We start from the raw sequence: 26,281 nt of genomic DNA on the forward strand, positions 1-26,281 counted from the left end.
GACAGAAACATCTAATTAAGTTCAAAGAAAAATGCTCTGGTTCAAGTCTTCTGCACTTGTGCTCAGGATGTTCCTGATCCAGGGATGCTGCCAGGCTACTGTGGCATTCCTGAACTCTCCTCTGAAGCATTTGGTGCAGATTCATCTGAACTTCCACACTGGGCTGCTCAAACTGCCATCAGATCAGTACTGCAATTTCTACTTTTTGAAGATGTTTTGAAAGCCACTTGAACCAAGAATGCAGCACAGCCCTGAGCATTCCCATATTCCTGAACATTCAGCCTCCAGTGCAGAGGTTGCAGGGAGCAGGGGGTAAACATTTCCTCCTTCCACAGAGACCCGCTACATTCTAATAATACTGAGATTTATTCTTGTTTCTTCCAAACCAAAGCCTAGCTTTAAGGCACGGCGAGCAGCCGTGGACTGGAATCCCCAACCCAAACAAAGGTGCCCGGGCCCCGGCGCGCGCCCGAGGGCGGCATCCATCCACGGCTGCTCTCCGGCTCCTTTAAAGTTAACTGGTGAGATCATGCGCCGCTGCTCTGAGACGAGGCGGGACGAAAAGGGGAGATTTCTGCACATCCAGCTGGGATTTTTTCCTTTTCAGGATGGCTGCTCCCTTATCCCATTCTCTCACTTCCTCATGCCGGCCTGCTCTGTGTTTATTTTTTCCTTGCCTAATTTTTAACCCCAATGAATAAAAGGGCCAACATTCACTAAATAATAGGTCCAAGTGCTACCAGCTTGCTTCTGTACAGCAAAGCTTTTTATGTCTTTGATGTAATCTGAACCAGAGATAATTTGTTCTAATTAAACTAGGAGAGAATCCTATTAAAAAATAGCAGTGTTTTCTGTCAGTGTTCCACTGTTGTCAGAAGAGTTTGGGGAAGGTATTTTTTTTTTTCCTTCTAAAAAAATCTGTTTGAAAGCTACAGAAAAACTATTCAACTAAAACATAAGGAGTTATGTTTTCCCCGAACTGCTGTATATTGTGTAGTCAAAACAAATGATAAATGCCAATGCAGAGAACTCGAGGCTGATTTTTTTTTCACAAATTAGGTACAAAGGAAGTGCTAATCCTAACATGCAACGATCTCTTACTTGCTTGAATAAACTGCTCATCAGAAGAAAATTTTGTAGGAACACTCCATTTACTGTCACTCGCTGTAATGGCTATTCCGGTATTTGAGATGTTCATGGGAGATGTGCCAGCTTTTGTATCTTGACTTCCACAGCAAAGCAACAGCTTTTAATAACAGCTGCCTAGCTCTGATTTCTTAGTATTTCCCTATTAGGGTGGTTCTAGACCAGCGGTGGGGACAGAGGGACAAGTGCCTCCATCACCACTGAACAGCCCAGGGAAGCCTTCATCTGAGTTTTGCCCTTTGCTGCAACCCCCAAGCCTGGAGTTAAATGGCAAGCTCAATGCTGAAGGAACAACTTCCTATACGTGCCACAGGAAAATGCAAATGAGGAAAGTTAGCGTGGATGTTATGCTTACAAATGTTTTATAGAGAAAAAACACAAGGTTACTTTATACTAGGTGCATTTGTTAGAGGCTACTGAATGTTAATCCAGAACTTCTACAATCCAGAATTTCTACAATTATCCACACTCCAGCAAGTCAGTTCTGGGGAAAAAAGAAATAAACTGATATTTCCTGTTTATTCCTAAAGAACTAGCAAACATTCTTTTAAAACAGACCTTCTAACAACTAAGCATGTAGAGAAAAATTCCTCTGGAGCGCAAAAGAAAACCCCCAACTTTCAGAATCAAGAGCCTTCACCAGTAATTCATCGCCTTGTCCCTAGGGAAGTTCAAGCTATGCAAGAATGTCCAGGAGATGGTTTTTTTACACAACCAGGTCTCGATCACAAGCAGCCTGACAGATTAGCATTGGCACCTTGATCTCCACTTAGGCAGCTGAGAGCTCAGCTGGAGGTGCCAGTGACACACCAGTAACTGCAGGAGAGAAGTCACAGCCCTGTACTTCGGTGCTGGCATATTAAGTATTTTTTATTTCACCTTGAAAGATTAAACTGAAATGAAATCTGAAGTGAGGGCTGTTTCAGTCTCTGGTAGCAATGCGGCAGAGGAGGAATATCAGTCATAGATGGCTCACTGAAGACAACTGGCAAGGTCCAGCTTTCGTAACGCTGCATTTTTATGTCTAGCTGGGCTGGCTGCCTCCCTATTTTTCTTCTGACTGTCCTCAAGCAAACTGAAGTACTTAGAGGATTATTACCCTCTACTCGGAGCTGAGGATATACCAGAGCTTCAGTCAGGACTCTTAGGCAGTGAAGAGCAGACTGTCCAGAGGAGAAGGGGGGTTGTTTAGCTTCTCTCTTGATGCTGGGTCCGTCTTTCTTGTGTGGCACTTGGACACTACACCTGGACACTACACCTGGAGGACATGCTTGTTGTGGAAAGGATGAAAAAGGCATAGTTCTCATGTCTACTCAAGCAAGTAACCTAACTTGAAAATGGTTTTAGACTGTAAGTCTTTGCCAAGTCAAGCCTTGTATCTTCTACTGCTGCTATAAGCAACGCAGCACTCAACTGTCTTCTAGAAGCAACACGGAACTGAAGTCCCAGAGAAGAGACCTTCTGAAGAGAGATAGATGAGGTTCTCACAGGTGTTACTTGAAGTGTTGCATTTTTATTCCCCCTCAGAAAAATGAAATGCCCAATGATCACACCTCATGCTGACCCAAGTCTGTATCAGACCTGGACATGTACATCAGTGAGCGCTGGCACTTCTGGAATCATAACCTACAAGCCACAAAGCAAAGCTAAGAGCCAAGATGAACTATGTGACAGCTCAGCTGTGCAAGGCTCAAGTCACTCAAGAAGGAAATAGGTGCTTGTCACCAATGTGAACAGGCAAACACAGTCTACCACGACAGTACCAAAGCTATATCTCAGGGAACTAGGTAAACAAAGTACCACTACTTTTGACTAATACAGGCACTTTTAACCTTTTAAAAACAGTCCACAAAAATGATTATCTTGGCCTCAACTGCACAGCACTGTCCAAAGTGGCAGCGTTTCAGTAGTACCTCACTCGGGCTAACCAAAATAACAAAAGCCACCAAACTGATAAGCACCCTAAGTTGTTTCCCTGTGCATTCAGTTTCCCTCAAGCACCATGCAGTCAACACACACTGTTTACCACTGCAAAACACAGTCAGGATGGAAATTTGGATAACATCAGTTCTGCTCTTGGCACTGCCAGGGAGACATTAGCAGAGCTGTGTCTCAGCACCACGAGCCTGGCGGTACATCGTGTTCACAGAGAAGCCCGCTTGGCTTCCTCACCTACAAGCTCCTGCTCTCTCAAGGCAGACACAGGAAAATCCAGTCTGTTGGGGCCTCCATGGGGCAATGAAGCTAAACCAGACAGAAACATTTAGCGAGCTGACAACCACCTTCAGACGTGCAAAGGAACACAATGCAGCTCACCTTCCTTCAAGAAAAACTGCCTATTATGTGTGTTTCGTATCGGTATACCCAAATAACCAACTTGCATAGACAAGAAATGCTCACAGTTCATCACTGCGCTCCTATTGCCAAGGAACAGCCTGTTACTTTAGGTTGCAACTCCTTCACAAAAGTCTCACCCAAGACTTGGCCAGTTCAGCAAAGGAATACGAATCTAGGACATAAACACACTTTCAAAAAAGATGTTAGAAACTAACAAACAGCAATATTTTACAGACAAGACATTATTGAATCTCTCCAGGTGTGTCAGAGCTTAGGACACTAAGTGAAAAGCTGGCTGGAGATGGATGCAGACTCATCCTTGGGGACTGCTCCCCGCCAACATGCGCTCCTCACATTTTCTCCACAAACTTGATGCTGACAACTTCATTCATCCGCTTCAGCGTTTGCATCCTTATGTACAAATTAGCCTCCTTCCTCTGCAAAGCACTCGGATTGTACTAAGGAAAAAGGCTACGCAAGCTAGGTAAGTTTTTTTTCAGGTCTTCTGAAAATAGTAGATGAATTCTTAATATTAGAGTCACATTGTCCCAGTTCATATGAAGAAATTCAAAGCTTTTAGAAAGAACAGAGTGAAGTACATGGAGCGCCTGAAAGAACAACAGCTGAGGCACCCTAAATATTAAGCAACCCACAAATTTTAATAACTCGGCTATATTAAAAGACACACACCAATGTCACCCCACCCCCACAATTCATCAAGGCATTTCACTCCCTTGGGCTCTTGTGACTAAGTATAATATTTCATTAAATATCCTGTTCATACTGGCTTATGTACTAGGGAACACACTAATTTTAGAAAACTGATTAGCTAGTTCTTTCTAACTGAATGTTATTGTAGCTAAGGTCAGATTTTGCACTGAAACTATGGCAACAAAGCCACAGTATTCCTTTGTCTGCGAGGTTGGGGCTGCGTTTATTAACGGTACTGCTCTACTTAATAGCTAAGTGCTGCTTTTTGGCAACCCCTCCCTCAGCCCTACCTGAAATACCCTGAACTTCCCACGGGGGAAAAAAGCCCAGATCTGCGAGAGCAGATAATAAGGATGAATATCCAAATCAGAACTTATTTCTTCATTTTTAATACAGGGTCACTAACTCTATCAGCACATGTCCCACATCTTCTCTACCTCTTAGAGAATTACTGCCTGCATTTTTCAGACAGGCAGATGAAGCACATGGAAATAAAAGCGCACACTAGCTCAATAAAGCCTGCCTTCATTCTGAACCAAGAGGCTGGAATTTTTCCCCATACAGTGTTCATCATGTATATTAATGGCCAATTCACCTTTCCAAGGATGTCTGCTCTACCTTGACCTAGATGCAGAGCACCCGAGATGAAGGCACCTCAGGGGACGGGGCTGGCGGGCAGCTCAGGACCACGGCGCTGCCAGCACACACCAGAGAGCAAACACAGCAGCCGCTTCACGTCCCAGGTGCGCCCGTCTCTTCCTGCTGCTCCTTCAGAACCTACAGGTTCTCAGGCCACATTAAACAGACTAAAATTTGTGCCATACAGACCTGTCCCATTTTGCTCTTGGTATCCCAACTTTGGGATGCAGCAAAGCCATGCAAAACCACCACTTTTAGAGCCATCGTGATTTTGCCAATAATTTATTTGCAATTTCAGTAAAGCCCAGACTCATCATTGAGTTGGGATATAACTCTGGATGCCAGGGTGTTTCAGCATACACAACCATCCAATGTACTCCAAATGTGTCTTGTGCAATAGGTCAATATGGAACAGTGCTGCAGGAGACAGGGCAAAGAGCCCATAGACCCCTCTGCCACGACAATACCTTCCTGTGGAAGACGATGCATAAACCCTTTCTTTGTCAGTGGTAGTTAGATGTAGCAAAGCAAGGCACATTTGCACATTAAAATTAATTACAGGACATTGCACCTACACAGAGAGCATAAAACCTCTATTTCCTAGCTATGCACATTAGCAAGCCATATAAATAATTATCATACAAGAACCCAGCACTACCACAAAACCTGTGCTTAGAAATGTTTTAGAGATGCTGTGAGCACCATGAGCACCAACACCCGATTGCCATTCCCTTCTCTCACGGATTATCCAAGCAGACACAAGCCACATATTCCTGCAGCCCGAACACGCAGCACTTCTGACTCGTCAGTTTGGTGAGGGATCTAAATATCACTGTGACAGTTGTCTGTAACATCTGCTCGTATGTAGGACGCAGTGGGCTAAGGATTCACATTTAGAGCAGTAGCACACAGCAATTCTTGATCATATAAAGGGCACCAAATTCAAATGCATGCTAGCAGTTGGAAGATTTCTCGTGTAGTTCTATAAATATTTAGAATCCTGCTAAAAGGATTCCTCGTCAAGGCTGAGAACATGCACTCTAGACACTATAACTTTATCCTTCTGCAGGATCTAAAGGTTTCCTTCCCTGCAGAAAATGACCCAGGATTCAAGTTTAAATAAATAAATTGCAGAGACAACATTACACCATGTTCGTATCATTTGCCTTTTCCATAACTCTAACCCTGAAGCTTCTTTTGATCTTACAGTGAATCGTGACAGAAACATCTTTCTTGGAAGGGAAATAAAAAGCTCCCCCCACCATTTATGCCACTGGGCTCTTGCAAACACACAGAAAAAGATATTTAAATAGAAGTTTATTGCTATCACCCTGCTTCAAATTTTGGAAGTTCAATTAGTGCTTTTTATTCCAATGTGGACATTTCAAAATTGTAAAATAGCCTGATTTCTATCACAATCTACCCAATACTCTTTAAGATCACCATGCTAAGCCTTGAACTCGGCACTCAAGCAAGCCAATCTCTGCCTTAAAGAATCAGGTTATTTTGCCTGTTAATACATGGTTTTTAGGGGGAAAAAAAGGCAGAGACATTCAGAGAAAAGTTTACATACTCCTAGGCAGCTTAACTAATATACCCAAATATTTCACCATTGTTTGTAGTCTCATGTTCAAATAGGAAAAGAAGTCTTAACTCAGACATGTAATCCAGGCCTTTCTGCCACCATCCCAGCAATGTGCCCCCAATCCGCTGCAAAACACCAATTCTAACTCACTAAGTGTACTTGGAAGTTATTCAGTTGAGATTATTTCATACAAAAAAACCCTTCAGATCCAAAAACCATTCTGAACATTGCTTCCAGGAGAGTGGATTTGAAGAAGTATCCATGGGTATATGGAAAGCAATAAGATTTTAAGCTACACTTACAAGAAGTTGAGCACATGACATGGTAAGGCTCATCCTGCTAAAAATCCTGGACAAGGCCACGGGGGTGGTGGTACTGAGCTACCTTATTATGCAGAAGGTGCATTGTCATAACCAGCTAATATTTTTCCCAAACTAACAGACAAATGGACCTGGATATTTGTTTTACTTTGATAAATATTCTGATGCATTTGGGAATCAACTGCTGAGTATATTGCCCTTTACATGAAAATTCCTGTAAACTCAGTTCGAATGCGGAGCTATAAACAAGGTTTCATTCTACTCTGCCTAGAAAACTAAATAGTCCAGTATGTATGCAATATATCATCTAACTCCATAGCCTGCATCAGCGTGGCATGCTTTACATGGCTTTCTTCACATTAACCAAAGCAGGAGGGTATAAGCTTGAGATTGATGGCCAAGCTATGGAGAACAGAACATTCCTCAAAACATTTCTATTATAGATGAAAGTCAGCACGCTTTCTCCATGTTAAGCACAGTGGGAATTTCGGAGAGGTCCATCACAAGAATCAGTATATACGCATTAAAGCTTTTCTGTCCAGATTCAGGTCATTTCTTCCATTAAACATGAACTTCCAGTTCAAAGACTCAGATGCTCGGAGTGAGCCTTGGCAATGCCAGATAAGCATGATAGAAGTAGGGTACAGTATGGATTAGGATCAAAAGAACAAACAGAATTTGAACTAATCTTCTGCTTCACTATGAGGGTATTTTAAGTTTAAGAGATATGGGTTCATTCCTTGAACGTCTTGCCAAAAACGAGTGTTGCCCAGCAACTACTAAAACAATGTTCGGGGAAGGAGGCGGCTGCCGGACAAGTTAACCCAGTAAATGCCCTTCCCTCTGTGCTTCACGGGGCTATTGCAAACCTTCTGCATCACCGGCAGGCAAATCCGCAAGTTCCCAAGAAAGAAACATGAGGAGATTCCCGAGGAGACTCTCAGACAGACTGTTTTGGTGCAGTACCAGCTCCCTGCATTGAGCAAACATTTGGCTTAACACTTATACGTTCCAATACAAAATGAATGCAAATAAAACCTCTACAAAAGCACATACAAACTAATAGAGCAGGGAACCAGCACCACACGCACAAAATCAGCAGCCCTGGATTCTGCTTTAAATTTGCCACTATTGCCTTGTTTATTTGCAAGAACTAACTTTTTCTGTGCATATAAGTACAAAGCATTTCTATCGAAACACTGGTGCTTTTAGCCTAGCTAGTTCAGTTGCAGTTCATACTTTCCACATAAATCCATGCATATTAAAAGGATGTTCATTTATAGCCACTATTCAGATGCATACCCACAGTCACAAACAATTATAGCAGCAAATCCAGCTTTATAAACTAAGTAAAATTTCTTTCTTGCTCAAAACAAGACAGATAGAAAACCAAGGAATTGACTCAGTCTTTTTTTGGAGACCTGCACAACTAGGACTTTTCCTGGAATCTCATGTGTATATTCAGACAAGATAGGTAAAGTGTTTGACAAGAGTTTTTATATTAACACTTCTAAAAGGAAATACCCAAATGAACCTCCTCCTAAGTCTTAAAATGTTGTTTCCCCCCCGCCCCGAAAACAGTTTGAGAGGCTTTTGACTTATCCGAAGCTGGAAATTCTTTTAAGTGCCAGAACAACTTACTGTACATGAAAAAATAAATATCATGGTTAAAGTTGGACCTAAAGCCAGAGGTAGAGATGAGTGCTCAAGTCTCACAGCCCATCATCACCAGCCTCCCCCAAACAAGTTTCAACTGTTACACAGTGCTGCTGGGGAATGAGAAAGGAAGGGAGAAGGATCAGCTTTCACACCTGCAAGCGATTATCCTAGAATTTTAAGGAACTAAAGCTACAACAATGAATACTATGCAAGATGACAACTGAAAAACACACTCAGAGGAACTTGGAGTCACAGAACTAACATCTTTCTTCAGAGTTCAGGGAAATATAAGTACCTTCCAACTCAGGCTTCTTTTTTACTTTTTTTTTTAAAACATGTTTCATACTTACCCCCACTCCAAACTTTACCTGATCCTCACCCCATCTTCCCTATCCCATCTCCTCTTGCATTTCCTCCTCTCAATGCTCCACAGGACTAACCCAGACTAATTTTGACAATTTTCCCAACGAAACCAGCCCTTATGCCCTCCAGACTCCTTTGCAGACTGTCCTGTGGCAAAGGAAAGCTCAGCCCTCCCCATCCCCAACTGTAGGATGATGGTCATGTACCACATCCCCTCCAACTCGCATCACCCAGCCCCGCATCAAGATTCCCTCGCTGTCTTTTCCCACAGGTTTTACAAGTTGGGGCTTCAAGGAGCAGCTTGCTAGCACAGCACTCCTCAGGCAGGCTCTACCTTCACCCTACAAGCATTTTACCAGAGTTTTGTGCTGGCAGGTGCTCACTGACAAGGCAGCACCATCAGCTCCCTCAGATCATTCCTCCACACAGGAGACACCCTCTCTGCGGGAAGGACAGTGCACGCACAGCAGCGCTCGTATTTTGAGGGCCTCAAGCAGAACGTGAGAAATCCCAAGCTCTAGACCAAGGCCTTGCAGTACCACTAGATGCAAGTGAGTACGTGTAGTCCAGGCAACAAGACTTTAAAAGCTGAAACACCCCTGGCCAAGAAAAAGCAGCACGGATTGATTTTGCCACAGGAAATGCATGGTTGGGTTTTTCCTGAGTTCTCGTTTAGGCATTTCCAAGCAGTGAATCTGGCTTTTAAACATCTCCCCACCACTTTCATTAAGGATAAAAAAATAATATTTACAGCTATTTTACATCTGCCCACAGAAGCTACTTTTGCCCACAGAAGCAGAAAACTATTTCTTAAAAATATTATGTAAAGTGAGACTCTTTAAAAAGATACCACAAAACCATACACGATCAATGCTTTTCAGAAGATGATTAACTGACCTGTATTTGGAAAGCTTTTAGTGCTCTTTCTTGGAAAGAAGATTCTCAGACACATACAGTAGGTTTTAATATAGAGACTTCTTCCAGTACTGTGCAAAGCTATCACAAAAGTCACTGATATTTGATTAAATTTGGTCCATGATTAAGCCTAGTCCTGCTCTAGGGAGATCATGTAAGTTAATAGTGTTATCAATTGAGCGTTGAGACTTCCGAATTACGTTCACCAAATGCCTTAAATCCCAGGATTAAGGGGTAATGGTTAAATGTGCCTTAAGATGGCTTTGTGTTCCCTCTGCAAAGGAGGCATTTTTGCAAGGCTTCTTTAAAGCCCCAAACTGGATGGAATAGGCTTGGATGTGGTTCCTAACTTTGGCACAGGCTTCCTATGGGACAATAGCTCTGGCTGCCTTAGATTCATAATAAAAATGGGGAGCTCCAATTTGTGTGGGGATAAACGTCATTATTACTTCTTCTGAACATATTTATTGAGGAAAACATTTTATCTTTGATGATACTTACAAAGCATGTGTATAAAAAACTAGTGCCTTTTAAGATTTTATGAGTTTTGCTACAATTCACCATTAAGCATAAACTTTAGTGGAGTTACTACAAAGGTTGAAAAGGTTCACACCATTCTTTCTCCACATATAAATCAAGTAAAATGAGACCTTTTACAACATCTAACTGCAATGCTTCACATCAGCCAAATGTCTCTTATCTGTCTCTCTAAACTGTACTAGCAGGACTGTCATTTTCTTGTTTTCCCTCCCTCCAATTTCATTCCTTCAGCTGATTCTAGCATTAAGGCAGTGCAATAATTCAAGAATAGTATTCCTTCTCTGGAGAGCTTAACATCAATTACTAAAGCCTCCCAAGGCTGCCTCCTTATTTGAATGATGAGCTATTTAGTTTTCCAGTAGAAAAAAAAAAGGTGGACTTCAGCAGTATTTTAAACAGAGGGTTTCATGGTGTCAGACATCTCTGGTGCAGCTAAAAACCCAAGAAAAGTTGCAAAGAAGATGCATGATTTTAAGGGGCAATCACCTGCAATTTTCATCAAATCCAAAGAGAACAGTAACTGAGCTTCCAGGAAAGCCAACACATAACTAAAGAAACAAGTTTCATCCAACAAAAACAGATGACACACACAGATGCTGCCACACCAATGAGAAAGGCAATAAAAGGCAGATTCAGTTACAAACGTTTGGGCTGAGCTACCTTTGGGGTAAGGTGACCCTTACAGAGACACTGTGTTTGCACAGAGCCGAAGGCAAGGCTCACTCAGCAACACCCTCGTCCTCACCCTCTTCACAAGCATCGCTTGAGTCCCACACCTCAATTCACACGGACACACACACATTCTTCTCACCTTGGCCAGCAGCAAGCTTACAAGTTGCCCTTGGTGGAAGACGACGACACTAACACACTCCATTGAAAGCACCAAAGATTCATTACATGGGATTGCACGAGATGAAGCACTTCTTCCAAGCGGAGAGGTAACAAGCTGCCTACAAGACTTACCTCGGAACTTTTTGGGTGGGTTGTTAAGATCACCTGCTTCTGGCTGTACAACACACCGATCATCCACAAGGCTGCAAAGAAACCAGCAGTTGAAGTGAGGTTCTTTTCCCATGCAAGTGCTTACATCCTTGCTATCAAAAACCAAAGGAGTTTACTGCAGTGTTTTATCCAATTGGCCACTTCAGCAGAAGACATTCCTCAGACGCCAACTTATGCCAAACCTTTCTAAAAAGCATGCAGCTAATTTTACTGCTGCCCAGAGCTACGCTCCTGGGTAGGTGGGACAATAAATAAGTCACTGCTCCCATTTACTGCATCATCTTTATGTCCCCCTTCTGGAAGTGCAGGCAGAACAGCCCATATTCTAGTTACGTGAGAGACAGCCTCAGAACAAGTGTTGCCTCTTGGACAGATTTGAATTGCATTGCAATTGTGTTTACACTAAGGAGTAGAAAACAGGAAAATGTGACAACGAGGCAATTGTCACTGCAAACTGGACACTACCCCTGTGACCTCTCAAGTATCAAAAAAAGGGCAGAAGCCTCGACTGCCACAACAGAAATCTACTCCCAAGAGAAAGGAAGGCACAAATACATCCCCCCTTCCTTACCAGTCACCAAGGGAAGTCGAGGGATCCTAAACTCCTCCTGCTTTACCAGGAAGAAGTGAATCATACAGCCGAAAACAAGCCATTCCAATAGGGAATCATGAAAATTCCACATCATGGAAATATAACTATAATCAAATGTTTTGCAGTTTCCGATTTGATCCTATATTACTCAACTTGGCACCTTTAAACTAATCTGTCAAAGAGGCCTTCTACAAAGAAGTAGAAAATAAAACTCCAAGATCTTAAAGAACTGAGATGTTCATTCTCATGCAGATTCAGCTTGAGAAAGAGATTGAAACCTAGAATATGAGAGTTGTTCCTTGCAGAGGCTGGTTACATGCAGGGAGCATCTTGAGACAACATTTATGGACAATCACGAAGTGCATAAAAGTGATCCAGAAAGAATAAGTGGACCCAACAGTTCTATGCTTCTAAAATTTGCATACGCAAACATATAAATTGCTTTTTCCCCATGGATTTTCCCCCTATTCACTATATATATATTTGTGCTCCAACAAGAACATTAATATTTGAGCTGAATGAAACACCTCTTTCCAGTGAGCAAAGGCCAAAAAAAATAGTTAAAAGTCAGGTTACTCTGATAATCCCCCAGAGTTAATCTCAGTGCAATATATTCCTCTCATACTGAGATTTAAGTGGAAGACAAACTTCTGAAGTTACTACAAAAGTAATTTTATGGGGTGTGAAACACAAAAGAGGATATATTCTACACCAGTAATCATAGCGATTACTGAGCACTGAGTTTGGAACACTGCAAGAGCAAAGTCCCAATTAAGCAAAAGTCAGGTCATCAGAATATTGAACAGGTAACTCTCTTTAAAGAGTTACTTGGCTAGGACCACATTAGAATGTACAGTGGCCTCTGCTTCTCTACGTTCATTAACCATATGAACAAGCCATTACACACAGTTATGACATAAGACTGTCAAAACTCCACATGGTAGAGAATACAGTTACACCAAATCTTTCCTTTGCTTCTTTCATTTTCTCCAGGACAAAAACTAAATCAAATATGGAACAAAATTAATTTGATTATGAAGGCTTAAGATGATAATGCTTTTCATCTTTCATCTAGCAATTGGGACTTCCGGCTTAAATCAGGCTCAAAATGTGTGTCCATTACATAATTAATTTAGCTTAAAATAGTACTGACCAAATCAAAGAAAATACTTGTAACACTGAAGGATATTTAGACCTACCATCAGAACATCTGATAAAGCCTGAAAGAGTATACACCTAAAATATGTATGTTAAAAAATATATGTACTGGATGGCCTACAATGTCTGAAAGGACTACCCATGGTGAAAAATATCTGCTCAGCAATGCCATCAAAAGCCACAGCCACTGCATCATGGTCATCATGCACTGTATGGGATTAAACATAACATAACTTTCTACGTATTCTGGAATTATTTACTGCCAAACTTGCTTCAATACTTGGAAGAAAAAAATAGCCAAATATTTATTGTTCAATCGTTTTGCCAGTTTTCAGCAGATAGTATTTGGCCAGTCACACAGCTGATCGAGTACTGCAGAGTGCACATGTCATATTTGACGGGTACCTGAGAAATCTGTCAAATACATTCGCCAAATACTATTCATCCAACCCTACTTACTACATCCCTTGCTTTTATCATACCTTCTTTCCCTTCTGGCAGCATCCCATATTTTCTTCTCTTTCCTATAATAGATCATGGTGCATCTTCAGTGTCTGCTTCCTCCTCTGCCCCCTTATTTTCCAGAATCCTAATAGCTAGAGGACTAAACCTACAAGTTAGTTTGGAGTCACTCAAAGGAGTTTCCAGCCCCCAGTTTCCTGATGAGAGACTTACCAGGATGCTGTCTTTGTACCCTGCTTGGGAGCTCCATTTATCAGATGCATCTTGACTGTAGGCATCAAAAAAACGCCCGTGCTGTCACTGTGCCCACCCTGAGGCCCTTATGGCTACTGGAATCTCTAATTTCTCACTGTTTCAGTGTTCACTAAAAGAAGGTGACAGATGTGCCCTTCTAGCCTCTCATCCAGTCCCTGGTAAGGTCTGACAAAGCAGGACGCAGCTCTACTGCCAGCTTCTGATGCTCTGATAGAGTTCTAAATGGCAGTTGAGCAAAATCAAATGCACCTCAGGACTTGTTGAAGCTTTGGCTCTACTGCAGGTCAATTGCATGGCTTTTTTCTGCAAAATATTCCTTGCCCTAGGGAAATTACTACTTTTCTGTTTAATGAGGTGGTATCTACTCCTCCCTGGTTGGAGGCACTTGCTGCTGCAGTACCTAGGGGCTCCCAGGAGAAAGTGCAAAGGAGGTCTATGAGGAAGAGCAACAGGAGACAGGAGTAGGCAAGGCACAGCTCCCACTGCAGTTCTGAGGGGTGCTGACCATTGGCAAAGCCCAACGCTCGAGACTTGTTCTCCTTTGACGGAGGGATTGCAATTTTGTCTGCATGAGAAGCCTCTAATACTGTAAGAAAGGACAAAACCAGTCATAGTGGGAAGTCAGTGCTGTATAAACAGTTTGGCTCAGGGCTTTCCTTTATTTACTTTTTCTTCCCTATTTTATCATCTACTTACATGGCCTATGCTACATTCTTTCTCCAGTCAGCAGATTGCACTTGGGGCCTATTCATTCCTGACTGAGGAGAGAGGAAGAGGGAATAGGGAGGGACAGGACGGGACACACAAATGAACATTGGACAGACAACATGAAAAATCATTTTCTTGCATTAATTCCCTCTATCCATTGCTTAATCTTGGAGAGTTCTTCCTCCCCACCACACACATTAAAACTGAATGATAACCATTAATATCCTCTCCAGCTTCCCTACATTTAAATTTCCATCTGCTATATTAACTTCATGCCATTTTTAAAATTAGGGCCAAGTCTGTACAGAAGCCTGTCCTGCTTTGCCCAGTGTTTCTTAGGAGTCAGGCTCAGGACAGCTAGTTGATCTCTGTCAGTCCTTCATATGCATGTTCCTAGTACAAGAGAACAGCTGTTCTTACCCCAAAGTGCTAATAAATCCATTTGTTGAGCCCTCTGCATAGAGAGAACAAATATCTCCAATATGAAGGAAGCTCGACATCTTGTCAGTCATCTCCGGCTTACCGCCCCTGGAAGAAGGAAAAGGAACATTACTATTTGCTAGGCAGAACCAGCTCCTGACACAAGCTACTGGAAGTTACAGTAATAGGACCCTTCACTTTCGTTTGCTTTTGTTTATTTGAAAATCTGCATTATTCCTTGCAGTGAAATTTCAGGTATCACTGAACACGTAGCACATCAAAATACTTGCTTAGAAAAATAAACCAGGCAAAGCCCACAAGCCACTGGCAGCCCACTCAGTGCGGGATTGTTTTAGCAGGAGCTGCATCTGCCCTGTCCGTGCTCAGGGACATCTCCATAGAGGCATGCTGGCCCCATGCACCCTGTGGAGATGGGAAAAGGTGAGGAAGGAAGAAGGGCTCCCTCAAGTCCACTCACTGCACAGTGCCCAAATCCCTGGGCGCCCTCCTGCCTCAGCCAGCGCTCTGAGGAGCGAGCGGGAGGGCTGAGCACACGGAGGTGCCTGGAGCTCCGGAGCGCCTTACCGATGCTGCCAGGCCGGGCTGGAGGGCTGGCCCGATCCATGACACCCTCAGGCAGCCGGTCCATGACAGGTACCTCACCCTCGGGGAGTCGCCTGCTGCCAGCAGCGGCTTTAACAGCACTGTGCAGCAGCAGATTGTGCATGGAAAAATGTAGATTTTTTTTTTCCAAAGTTAAATACCTTAAAGAATATATCAGTAAGCCAGATCCCTGTGAAACTAGGAATATTTCAAGCCTGTTTCCAAAAAGGTGGCCCAGATGCAACATCAAGGAAAGAGCCACTCAGTGTGGTCAACTTGCACAGTATAGAGAACTATCATTACTCTCTTAAGCCCCAAATCCTGAACTGAATGACTCAAAACTTACCCATCATTCAGAAAACAGGGAAAAAAATCAGTTTCCCATCTGTCACAGCAACAAAGATAGAGACAAACATGATCTCTAACAAGAGGGAATTCGACCATCAGCTTTTAATGACCTCTTTTCAAAACAGATTTAGTGGCTCTTTGGAGGTCCCCCCAGCCATGTTTTGGGATCCCTGGGTGAGGTGTGAAACAGCTTCCCCAGCTGCCTGCTGTTCGACCCCAGCGCAACGCGGCCTCGCGAGCTGCTCCAGCCCTCGGGCCCAACACTGCCGGCGCAGAGCCAGTCCCTGCCACTGAGCATGATCTCATTTACCAAAAGCGAGGGATGAAGCTGATTAAGCAATGCTGGGGCTCACCAAGGACGGATCCATGAAAGTTTAAAAGCTAATGCTGATAACAGTGCGGATTGGGTGCAAGCAAAAGACGGGGGCTGCAGGCAGCACTTACCCCCACCCCCAAATGAATAATAAAATTAAAGCCCATTACATCATGCTATTTGTGTTAATCAACACTAAAGTCAAGCAAAGCGAAAGGTGCGGGGCCGAGCCCACCAGCAGGGTGCGAAGGCCCTGGTGGCAGGCCAGCCCGGCACCCGGGCGCTGGGCCGCAGGTTCCTCGGCCGGGGCCGGGTCCCTCGGCCCTGCACGTGTCACACTGCCCCTCCACGGCCTCGCAAAAACAAGGTGGCAGAACAGCACTACCTACCTCAAAGCACACGCCAAAAACACACAAAAATATTCAGAATGACTGAATTAGCATCACTAGAAATACAGCCTGCTTTATTTCCTGACTTTTTAATACGGTACTTTGTGCCGAAGCTTTCAGGTCTTCACAGTTAAACCCAAGACCTAAATTCATGTAGCCCAAAGCAAGAGTACCTGAAGACCAAATGAACAAACTCTTCTGGAGCACACTAGCCATCTGTCTTGCTCTTACATTCAGGGTGATTTAAAAATCTTTTTGAACTTTTGGCCTGTACAGCACTGTAATATGGTTACACACAAAATATTTTTAGCTCAAAACTATTCATTTTTACAGGGGCATATATATAAGGTATCCTCTTCATGGTAAAGGGAGAGAGATGTTTTATTGCACTGTCATTTTGCTTTAGAAGAGACAGATGTTCACCACAGCTGTTCCCAAGAGAACGTGAAGGTCAAAATTATTGACTTCCATTAGAAAAGAGAGGAATTTCTTGGAAAAAAGCTAAAACCCAGACCATTGACTAAAGGCAGGCCTAAGGATGGATAATCAAGTGTCTGCATCATATTATTTTGCATGACAATACAGATTTTTTTTCAAGTTTGCTTTACTGAGAAGGTCCCAGCCACAGTGCAATGCATACCAGGCTATTCCAGCATACAAAAGCACATTTGCAATCTACTGACATCTCCAATAGTAAAATGTGCAGCAATTTCAACTGTAACCATTACCTACCTTCATATATAATGGAAAGGTATCGTTAACCCCCAAACAGTTCAGATTTGAATTTCATTATCTATCTATTCACTAGATTAAAAAAAAAAATCCATGCCAGCTAAAATGCATCATTAGAGCCAAATTCTGCCTCCATTGAGCTCAGTGGCGCCAAGTGCTGCACGGCTGCAGGCAGCACGTGGGAATGGCAGAGCTTGGGCACAAACACTCCGGACAAGGCACCCGGACCCCCCGGTACCCGAGCGGAGGGGTACCTCATCCCGTCCACCTGAGGACCATTACTCTGGTGGAGTCAGGACTTGCACAGGTTGACCTGACTGCAGCAATCATTTTCCACAGCTTTCCTCAGGCATTCACTGTTTAGTGGGTGAATACTCTTCCCACGCCAGCCCCCATACTCTTTTTTTGGGCATTATTTAATCTGCAGTGAAGCACTACATACTCAGATGGCCCTTGCTCTAATGAAATACAGAGCCAAGTCCAAGGAGGACCAGCCCCTAAGTAAAATACTTAGTTGTTTGGGTCACTGTAAGGCTTGCCCATACTTAAAACCAATGCAACTGTGTCTGTCTACATATATTATGTTCTTTTATAACTGCATACCAAAAGCCAATCCGTTTGACATTTATCTCTAAACATGCTGTTTGTGAGGTTGGACAGTGCTCAGGAACATGCTGAACTGGCAGATGGAGTGAGGGAACTCAATGACCCAGCAAGCCTCCTTCTATCTGCTAATTTAGGTTACTTCAAAGCTGTTTTGGTATCATCTTCAACAAGGGGCTTCAGACATCTAACAAAGTCAGTACAGTGATTAATCAATTATTTGCACTAAACGATCAGCTACTGCAAGCTATTTTATACTCCATCTAGGACACTTGAGAAAAAAATTCCCAAGGTTTTTCAAGATCAATGTCTCCTGGTGCCCAGTTTGAAAACCCTTTCAATAGGTCACTTCTGATTTCTGAAGACACTTAGCATCTCACTCCGAGAACTGTAAGGCTGAGATACAAAGAAGAACAACCAAACTTGTCAGTTTTAGAACTTTTACCCCAAGTTGACAGCACAGGTGGGTCGCACAGACTTCAGAGGAGAGGCTCCCTCCTGAAAATACGGCTCTGGAGCCACCACACATCCCTCGTGAGGAAGGATGCACGTCCCTGTCCCCAGCCACGGCTGGGGAAGATCCAAGACGACAGTGCTGGAAGGAGCTTGGAAGAGGAGGAGGATTCTTACATATGCCATCAATACCTGACTTCTGTGGTGAACAGCTAATAGCTCCACTCAAAGAAATAGCATCAAAATCTGCTCAACAGATAAATATAAGGCAGAACGATCCACATGGACAGCTAGAAATCAAAACTACTGTTAATATCAAACACCTTAATGAGACATCTGCTTTTTGCAGATCTCGGAATAGGAAATGCGACTGATTTGTAAACATCTCACACTAATTCCTTCCACTACTCATTTAGCTCTTGATCATTTTCAGTTAGAAAATTTCCAGTTAGGAAGCGGGTTCAGAGCACCAGGGAGAGTTTGCCTTCCCTGAATACCAAAGCCAAGGCTGCCTTTTGAAGTTCCTGCTTTCCAGGACACACGTAACATGGGTTCTGCAGTCTCCATTCCTCATCTCAAGCAATTTAACACCAGAAGGCTCTTCAAAGAGTCCGCAGTTATTTTGACACTATCACATCTCATGTATTTGCTGTGGAGGGAGATTTTAATACTTTAACCTATAACTGGAAATTCTATTTGTACAATCAACTTGATCAAATAAGTCTTTCTGCTGATGGTTTGATTTCAAGCAACTGGGATGCAAACAGCTTGATCTTTTCAAGGTAGTCCTAGTGATGTTTGTTTTGAGGAAGAAAGCTCCTTGCTGTGCCTTGCAGTTCTGTGATGTACTCCGTTCACCATTAGCATATTTTCACTGTGGTTTATTGCTCAATTAGAGCAACAATTTTGTAGGTATTGTTTCAGAAATTGGGGCAGCGCTTTAGCAGAGACTTTTTCATTGTTTGAATTATTTAGGTAAGGCTAGAATCTCAGATTGTATTGTACCTGAAAATCTACAGATCTATAGATAGAAAAGACCACCGCAAAAGCTTAGTTTTGCTTCTGTTTTTAAAAAGAAAAAAAAAGATTAAATTCTTCACAGTGGAGAGACAAAAAAGCCAACAAGGCACTGCTGTGGCAGAAGTCATTGCCATGCATACGATGAAGCATCCGTAAGTTAACAGCTATCACTAATATTACAGAAATGCTATCAAAAGAGATCAGAGGCAGATAATGCAAAGTATTCAAAGGACTAGGTCCTTAATATTTCTGGTTTAGACCTAACCAGCTGGTATTTCTTAAATGTGCCCAAACACCGACTCTCTTGATTTTGGCAAGAGGCAGGTGCTTAAACACTTTGGTGAGTCTAAACTTTCTAGGCAGATTACCTGATAAAATTGGCTTTCTAGACTTGATCCAAAGCATCTCTCAACTAAGATTTTTGTAACCATTTCAATGCTTTAACAGGACCCTAGCAGTCTGTATCTATTTTAAAGGTGCAACTATCTTTTCAAATCTGTAATGAAAAACTGGTTCCCATCCTTATTTTAAAGGATAGGAGGTTACCTCCCTAAGGGCTAACAAGGAAAGGTGGGATGGGAAATCACAAGAATTTCATTAGAGCAGCCAAAGAAAGGAAGAAGTGCTCCATTTAAAAGATTATCTAGTGAACAACCACTCTCCTGAGGCTGTGGGGGGAAACATGGTCTGTTCCAAAGCTTCTGATTTTGCCTGTCTAGAGAGGGCCCTTTGCACTGATGCACCCAACACAGAAAGGCAACGAGAAGAGTTGGGTGTCAGAGCCAAAACGCAGCTGCTCCCCACAGCCACGATGAGCACCATACACCAAGCGGGATGTCCCAGGCAGTTACTTAGCTCCTTAACTGAGGATGAAGTCAAAAGTTGAGCAAAATGTGAAGCTTCCCAGACTCCAACACTGTTCAGAGCACACGGAAAAGGACAGCAGCCTGGGGAGTCCTTCCCCACCAGCCCAACGTTGGGTTTCTCTCCCTGTTCACCCTCACACGCTATCAGCGGGAAGGAGCTCAAGAACCATGGTAGGTACCGACAGGGTTATATGCTGCTAATCTCATGCCCAGATGTTACATTTTGGAGATTATACATTAAAAAAAAAAGATATCAACATGTTTATCTACCACATGATCTTGTTTTCCACTTAAGGCAACTTTCATGGCCAACAGCCTCATATCTGCAGACAAATCGTCATTTGATGAATACAGATTAAAGAGGCAAAATACTTTCTCAGAGAAAGTATTTTTCCCGTTAATACTTAAAAGGCAGCATTTTTTCCTCCAGTTTAGTCTAAATAGACAAGATGGCGAGTGCAAAAAGGGGCAAGGAGGATGCAGCACAGTGCTCCCATTTCTCAAGGTCATTAAGTAGGTTAGACTTGGAGCCTGGATTAGGATCCAGGTCTCCTGCATCCCTATGCACCAGCCCACAGGGCCCCTCCTTTCCAAGCAGGAAGCTCATCCCAGCTGCAGACACCTCTGAAGGAGTCTGTGTTTCCACCTCACCTTGATGGACCTTCGAGAAGCACTCATACAGCAAGATGGTGCTTCACTTGACTTCTGCTGCTTGACATGCCACAGAAGCTACTTTTTCTCATAGTCACCCTACAAATGATGAAGTTTTTCAGAAGTGACTAATCACAGGTGCAATCAAAGTCAGGTAAAGAAAACATAAAAGCAACTTATTTTGCAAACTTAAACCTGAATAAATAAATAAATATTCAATACAGATAAGACAACATCTGCAACATCCTTTTCTCCATAGATGGGATGCCTGCATTTCTTGATTTGTTCAGGGCAACCCGAGAGGATAACAGCCTTGCTGTAGCTGCAGAGAGTCAGGGCTGAAAAGGAAAGCACCCATAATCGCACTAAGCAGCAATTATACGGGCAGCCATATCTCATACAGCAGCCATTTCACTGATACAAGAAATGCAATTAACAGATATTTGAAAAAAGCTGAGAAGAAAAATTAGGGGCACGCTCCCAAGGGAAAAAAGGGAGCTATTTCTTAATGTTTTACACTAAGTATTACCTGACAGCAAGTTTTTAATTCCATTAAAAGTATGAAGCTGATACTTACTGAAGTTGCTACTGCATCTAACCCTGAAGGGAGAAAGCAGCTTAGACGTCAGCCTCTGGATAAGGCCCTACAAGCACACAGTGTTTTCCAGAATATTTCTATTAGAAGGAGAAAGCAGGAACATGCCAAAAGAACCAAGGCAGCCAATATCATGGGGAAAGAGAGCAAGCTTGGTTTATAATATCTACTGGAGCCTGGCCAAAGAAGAGAAGTGGCCAAAGAAGAAGAATGTACAGAATGGTTCCAATTTCATTTTGAATGGCCATATATCCACTGAGGCTTTGCTACAGAATGGGCCATCTCCTGCAGCGCCTTTCACCAAGGGTGAGCCCCCTGCTAGCTCACAAGACACAAGCTCTTTGGCAAATGCAGTTTTCCCTAAATTTATCAAAGCATTTTCCTTTTGTCAGTCTCACTAACCCTCCTGGACCTCCTACTTCTGTTCATCTCCCTCTGACCCTGCATGCTCAGTACTCTCATCCTTCTCATGTCCTCTGCTCCCCATTGCCTTTCTTGCCAATACTTCACCTTGGCGGCGGTTCTTGGGGCTCCATGTCAGCACTTGAGCCTTGACTCTCCTGAATGGTTGCTGGTAGCTTCGGGTCCCTGACAGCAGTGAAGCGATGGCTTGCTCCTACCAGCAGGTCTCTTCTGTTGAAAGATGGCTTGCAAGTCTTCTGTAGTCTTGCAGGTACAGCAGCCCGACCAGAGCAAGCTCACTGGTCTCCCGTCCTATATACCCCAGTAGGCACCAAGCTCTGCAGTGAAAACCCTAAAAGCCTGTGAGAGGCAACCAAGGAGGAGGAGCCACTGCCACCACATGATGAACACGTGTGTGGAACCACTGGTGGCCAGGGACCTACTTTCAGCCCTACTGATCTAAAAGAGAGAAAAAAAAAGCTCAATGAGTTGAGCTCCTTTACAGAAGGAGGCTCCACGTTCACTGGTACATCTTGGTCCTCAAAAACGATTTTCTAGATTTCTTCCAAAGCAGTCATTCTTCCAAAGCAAATGTTCTCAATACTGCACCAACTTAGCTCATAAAGAGCATTAGCAGCTGAATCTGCTTAGCCCTTACACATGTAGGGGTGATCGAGGATTGAGTTATTTTAATCATAAGATGTTCAAGTTTTCAATTAACTCTTTAGATCAAGGATCATTCGACAGCTTTGAAAGGGTCAAGCATCTGCCTTCACGTCCACGCATCGCTTATTGGGAAGGGGCGGATGGAACAGAAGAACTTGTCAGGTGCCATCAGCACTTGTTTTTTCTCAGATCTTCTTGACAGATTCCTGAATTTTTGAAGAATGAGATAGGATACACTACAGTATAATCTTTCTTACAAAATTTTTGTACTAAACTGCTACTAAAGAATTTCTAGAACAAAAGAAAAAGATATAGCAAAAAGCTACAGCATTCTGGCACTGGACATTTCTTGGCCTACTATGGTCAGACACATTTCTGGCTCCAGACATCTTGCACAAGACGAAGGGAGGACTGTTTGTGCATACATTCTTCCATCTGGATTCGGCATTCAGACTTCTTTCCCTATAGCTCAGTATCAGGTTACTCCAAAAGCAGAAATAGCAGGTAATGTCCTAATGCAGAAAGCTGCTTCATTTGGCCCTCAGTCTTCTCAGAGCTATTTACTGTCCTGATACTCTCTTCAGGAGCATGATCAATGAGGTATAAACACTAAGCTTTCTGCAATCTTCCTTGTATTAGCATTTGGCATAGGAGAATGTAGCTCTATCTCTGCAAGCTGTAAATCAGCAAAATAACCTACAGTTCAAAGCACATTACTAAGACATTTTTTCTTTCCAGAGCAGCTGACGTGCCCAGATCTGAACTGACAATCTGAACTGACACTTTATTCTCAGCAGCGTGAGGAAAGAAAAATAAGTTCTGATGTAAGTTTTGATAGGCTTTACCGAAACCACAGCTATGAAAATGAAACTTCTGAGTCTGGAATCCAGGGCTGAATTTTGCAGCTTTCCTCCAGTTTGGAATTACAGTTCCTGCAGGTTTCATTTTACCTCATTTCCCCCCTCCCCCTCGGGAATTGAGTTTGTTTAAACATAATGGTATAGAAGACGAGGAATCGAAATTTCTCACCAGGTACAGGAGGGGCAGTAACAAGTCACTTCCTCTTGCTGCCAGGCTAATGAGCAGCTGCAGTGCCCGAGAGGACAGATCCCGCACCAGGCTCGCTCACAGCTCCCGGCCGACGCCGAGCGCCAGGCACTAATGGAGCTTCCCTAGTGCCCACTGGGAACGGAAAAAAGGATGGAATCTCAGGCCAGATCCAGGCTCACCTTGCCTGGCATCCTGCATCCTACAGCAGCCAGTAGGAGATGCAAGACAGAAGAGCACAGGAATCAGCATTAGAAGCCAAGGGAAGGGTCCCACTGCAATTTTCCTTGATAAAATACCCACTTTAAATAACAATGGAGAGGTAGACAGGGTCTGCCTTAGCAGTCCACGTGCCATCCACTGACTTTTCAGGCCTTCTGTTTCATGACCCCCAACAAACCAAGGTCCACAAGTACCTATGCTACAGCACAGGCTGCTACACAAAACTGCTCAGGGGTTTTTAACCCATCTTCTGTATTGTTACCCCCAAAAAGGCAGAAAAGCGCTTGCTGAAGCAGTAGCAAGGAGTGAACGCGCTACGCCAGCAGCAGAGCAGTGGGTAAGAACGTTCTGCAAGACAGATTTTGGGGAAGCAGATGAGTGGCACAGTGCCACAGGTGGCAGAAAGGCTGCTTTTATTTACGTAACGTCCCCCAGCACCATTTCCCACGGCCCATAGGAGCCCCCCGGTCTCCGTGAGCCGCTCGGCTGCGGCCACCCTCCCTGCTGCTCTCCCACAGCGCGGCGAGCGGCTCGTCTAGCAGATACTACAGAACCACCACCCTCCTTCCACCCACAGCATCCCCAGGCTCCTTCTGCTTTAAAGCACAATCCTACTACAAGCACCCCGTATTTGGGGGACAATGACGAATCAAAGACTCCCGGGACGCTTTGCAACTTGCCACATGGAACATTCCTGCGGAGCTCACACGGGATAGCCTTGTTGGGAATGGCATCGTTGGCTGAACGGCCAGAAGGGGCAATAGCTGCTCCTTCCAAGGAGCAGCACGGGGGAACCCGGAGCCTGGTGCTGCTTCACAGCACCAAGGAAGCGGCGTCACCTCTGCACTGACCCTCCCGGCAGCCCAGCACTCCATGGTGGCCTTGGGGGTCTCCTCCAGGGCACGCAGCACCACCAGGGACAAGCGCTCCCGCCTCTGCTCTCGCTCCAGGGCGGTCCCTTCCCACCACTCCCGAGGCAATCCCACCTTCCGTGCTGCCATGCTCCAACACCCATGGAAACTGGGCTGAAACCGGGCTCCACGGGCGGGTCGGGAGCAGCGCCGCCCCCCTGCCCGCAGGGGCTGCTCTCAACCACGGCCGCTCCTGCTGCCCAGAGCTTCACCTCCCTCACCTGCGCCCCATCCCTCCCCTTTCTCACCCATCCCACCCAAACACAGGTGTCTTGAGGGGACCGGAGAGGATGAGACAACACAGTGCCGCCAACACAAGCCCATCCTACCCCTTGTTTACAAGCAGAGACCATAACCCTCATTATTTCCACCTCGCTCCTCTCCATCCATCAGCCCCCAAGTACTTCCTCCACTCAGCTGATCGTGCCTCGACTTGTAGCTCCAGCACCTGCTGCTGGAGACACAAAGTTCTCACTTCTTCAGGGTCACTCCCTGGGGCCTCTTCACCCTCCAACGCTACTGACAGCCAGCTAACCTTAGAAAAATAAGTTTCTCCCAGTTAAGCTCCGCTCCGGGATTGCAAAGGCACACGCGAGTCGCTTCTGCTGGCTACTTCCTCTGCAAAAGGGGAACCTGGCTCGCCGGCTGTGTCAGGAGGTAACCAACACGCAACAAGCCTCAGGTGAGGGGCCCCTCACCCAAGCACCTCAGTGCACGGAGAGGAGTTTTGAGAGAAAAGAGCCCGTTATTGACAGGCACACGCTTGCTCGAGGGCACACGAGAGGTGATGGGCTCCGGGAGCGCCGGGGTGCCCGTGTTCGGCGCTGCCGCGGGTGCAACGCGGGGGCTGCGGGGGCCGGGGGCTCCCGGGGCGCTCCCCGGGCGGCGCCGCTCGGGCACCGGGCTCAGCCTGCAGCCCGGGCGCTCGCACCGCGAGAGCGGGGCATTCACCCGGCGCGGAAACGGGCAGCAGGGCCAGCGCCCGCTCGCAGCCCGCTGATGCGGCCGCGCAGGGCAAGGACCGGCCCCGGCCCCGCGGCGCTGCCGCCCGCGCCGAGGAGCCCTCCGAGCTTTGCACCACGCTCGGAAGCACGTTCGGGCCACGGGGATTTGGAAGTACCGGGCAAAGAGCCGAGAGCAGGAAAAGCAACTGGGAGGCAAACAACACCGTGCAGGCTTAAGAGACAGAAACGCGCAGCCAAAGGACTAAAAACAGAGGGGTCTCCATCAAGAGCAGGGCAGGACCCCCCTCCCCGCCGCCTGCCAGGGGCCAGCAGGGCGCGCGGCGCCGCTGCCGGCCGCAGGGCCGGGGGGACGCGGCTGCCTCCCCCCGCCGCCCGCAGCCCGGCTGCCGTGGCCAGGAAACGGCCAAATACTGTGCGGGGCGGGCGGGCTGTGCGGGCCTCGCCACCGAGCGCGGGGCCCCGGCGCGCGCCGCGGCTCTACCTGGTGCCGGCGCGGAGGGAGGGAGGGAGGGATGGAGGAAGGCGGGGGGCTACGGGCGCCCCCGCGGCCCCATGGCGGCGGCGCGTCCCGCTGCGCTGCAGGCTGCGCGCGCTCCGCTCAGCACCGCGGCCACATGGTGACTGCGCCGGCCGCCCGCCGCGCGCGCCTCTTGTAGCCCGCGGGGCACGCCGGAACAGCGAGT

At 45.2% G+C, this 26,281-nt stretch overlaps 1 protein-coding gene across 1 annotated transcript in view; it reads right to left on the minus strand.

The window, feature by feature from the left end:
• The window catches only part of ITPR1 (inositol 1,4,5-trisphosphate receptor type 1), a 146,767-nt gene extending 124,850 nt beyond the window's left edge, over positions 1-21,917 (minus strand). Inside the window, exons 1-3 of the mRNA XM_026035482.1 lie at positions 21,896-21,917; positions 14,813-14,920; positions 11,179-11,249 (exon numbers count right to left, since the gene is read on the minus strand). Of these exons, the coding sequence (XP_025891267.1) occupies positions 11,179-11,249; positions 14,813-14,904 (163 nt within the window). The 5' untranslated portion in view covers positions 14,905-14,920; positions 21,896-21,917. The remainder of the gene's footprint in view (positions 1-11,178; positions 11,250-14,812; positions 14,921-21,895) is intronic.
• Between the last annotated feature and the right edge of the window lie 4,364 nt (positions 21,918-26,281).

The sequence above is a fragment of the Nothoprocta perdicaria genome, unplaced genomic scaffold, assembly GCF_003342845.1.
Source record: "Nothoprocta perdicaria isolate Ctin4 unplaced genomic scaffold, notPer1 scaffold_16, whole genome shotgun sequence".
Lineage (NCBI taxonomy): Eukaryota > Metazoa > Chordata > Aves > Tinamiformes > Tinamidae > Nothoprocta > Nothoprocta perdicaria.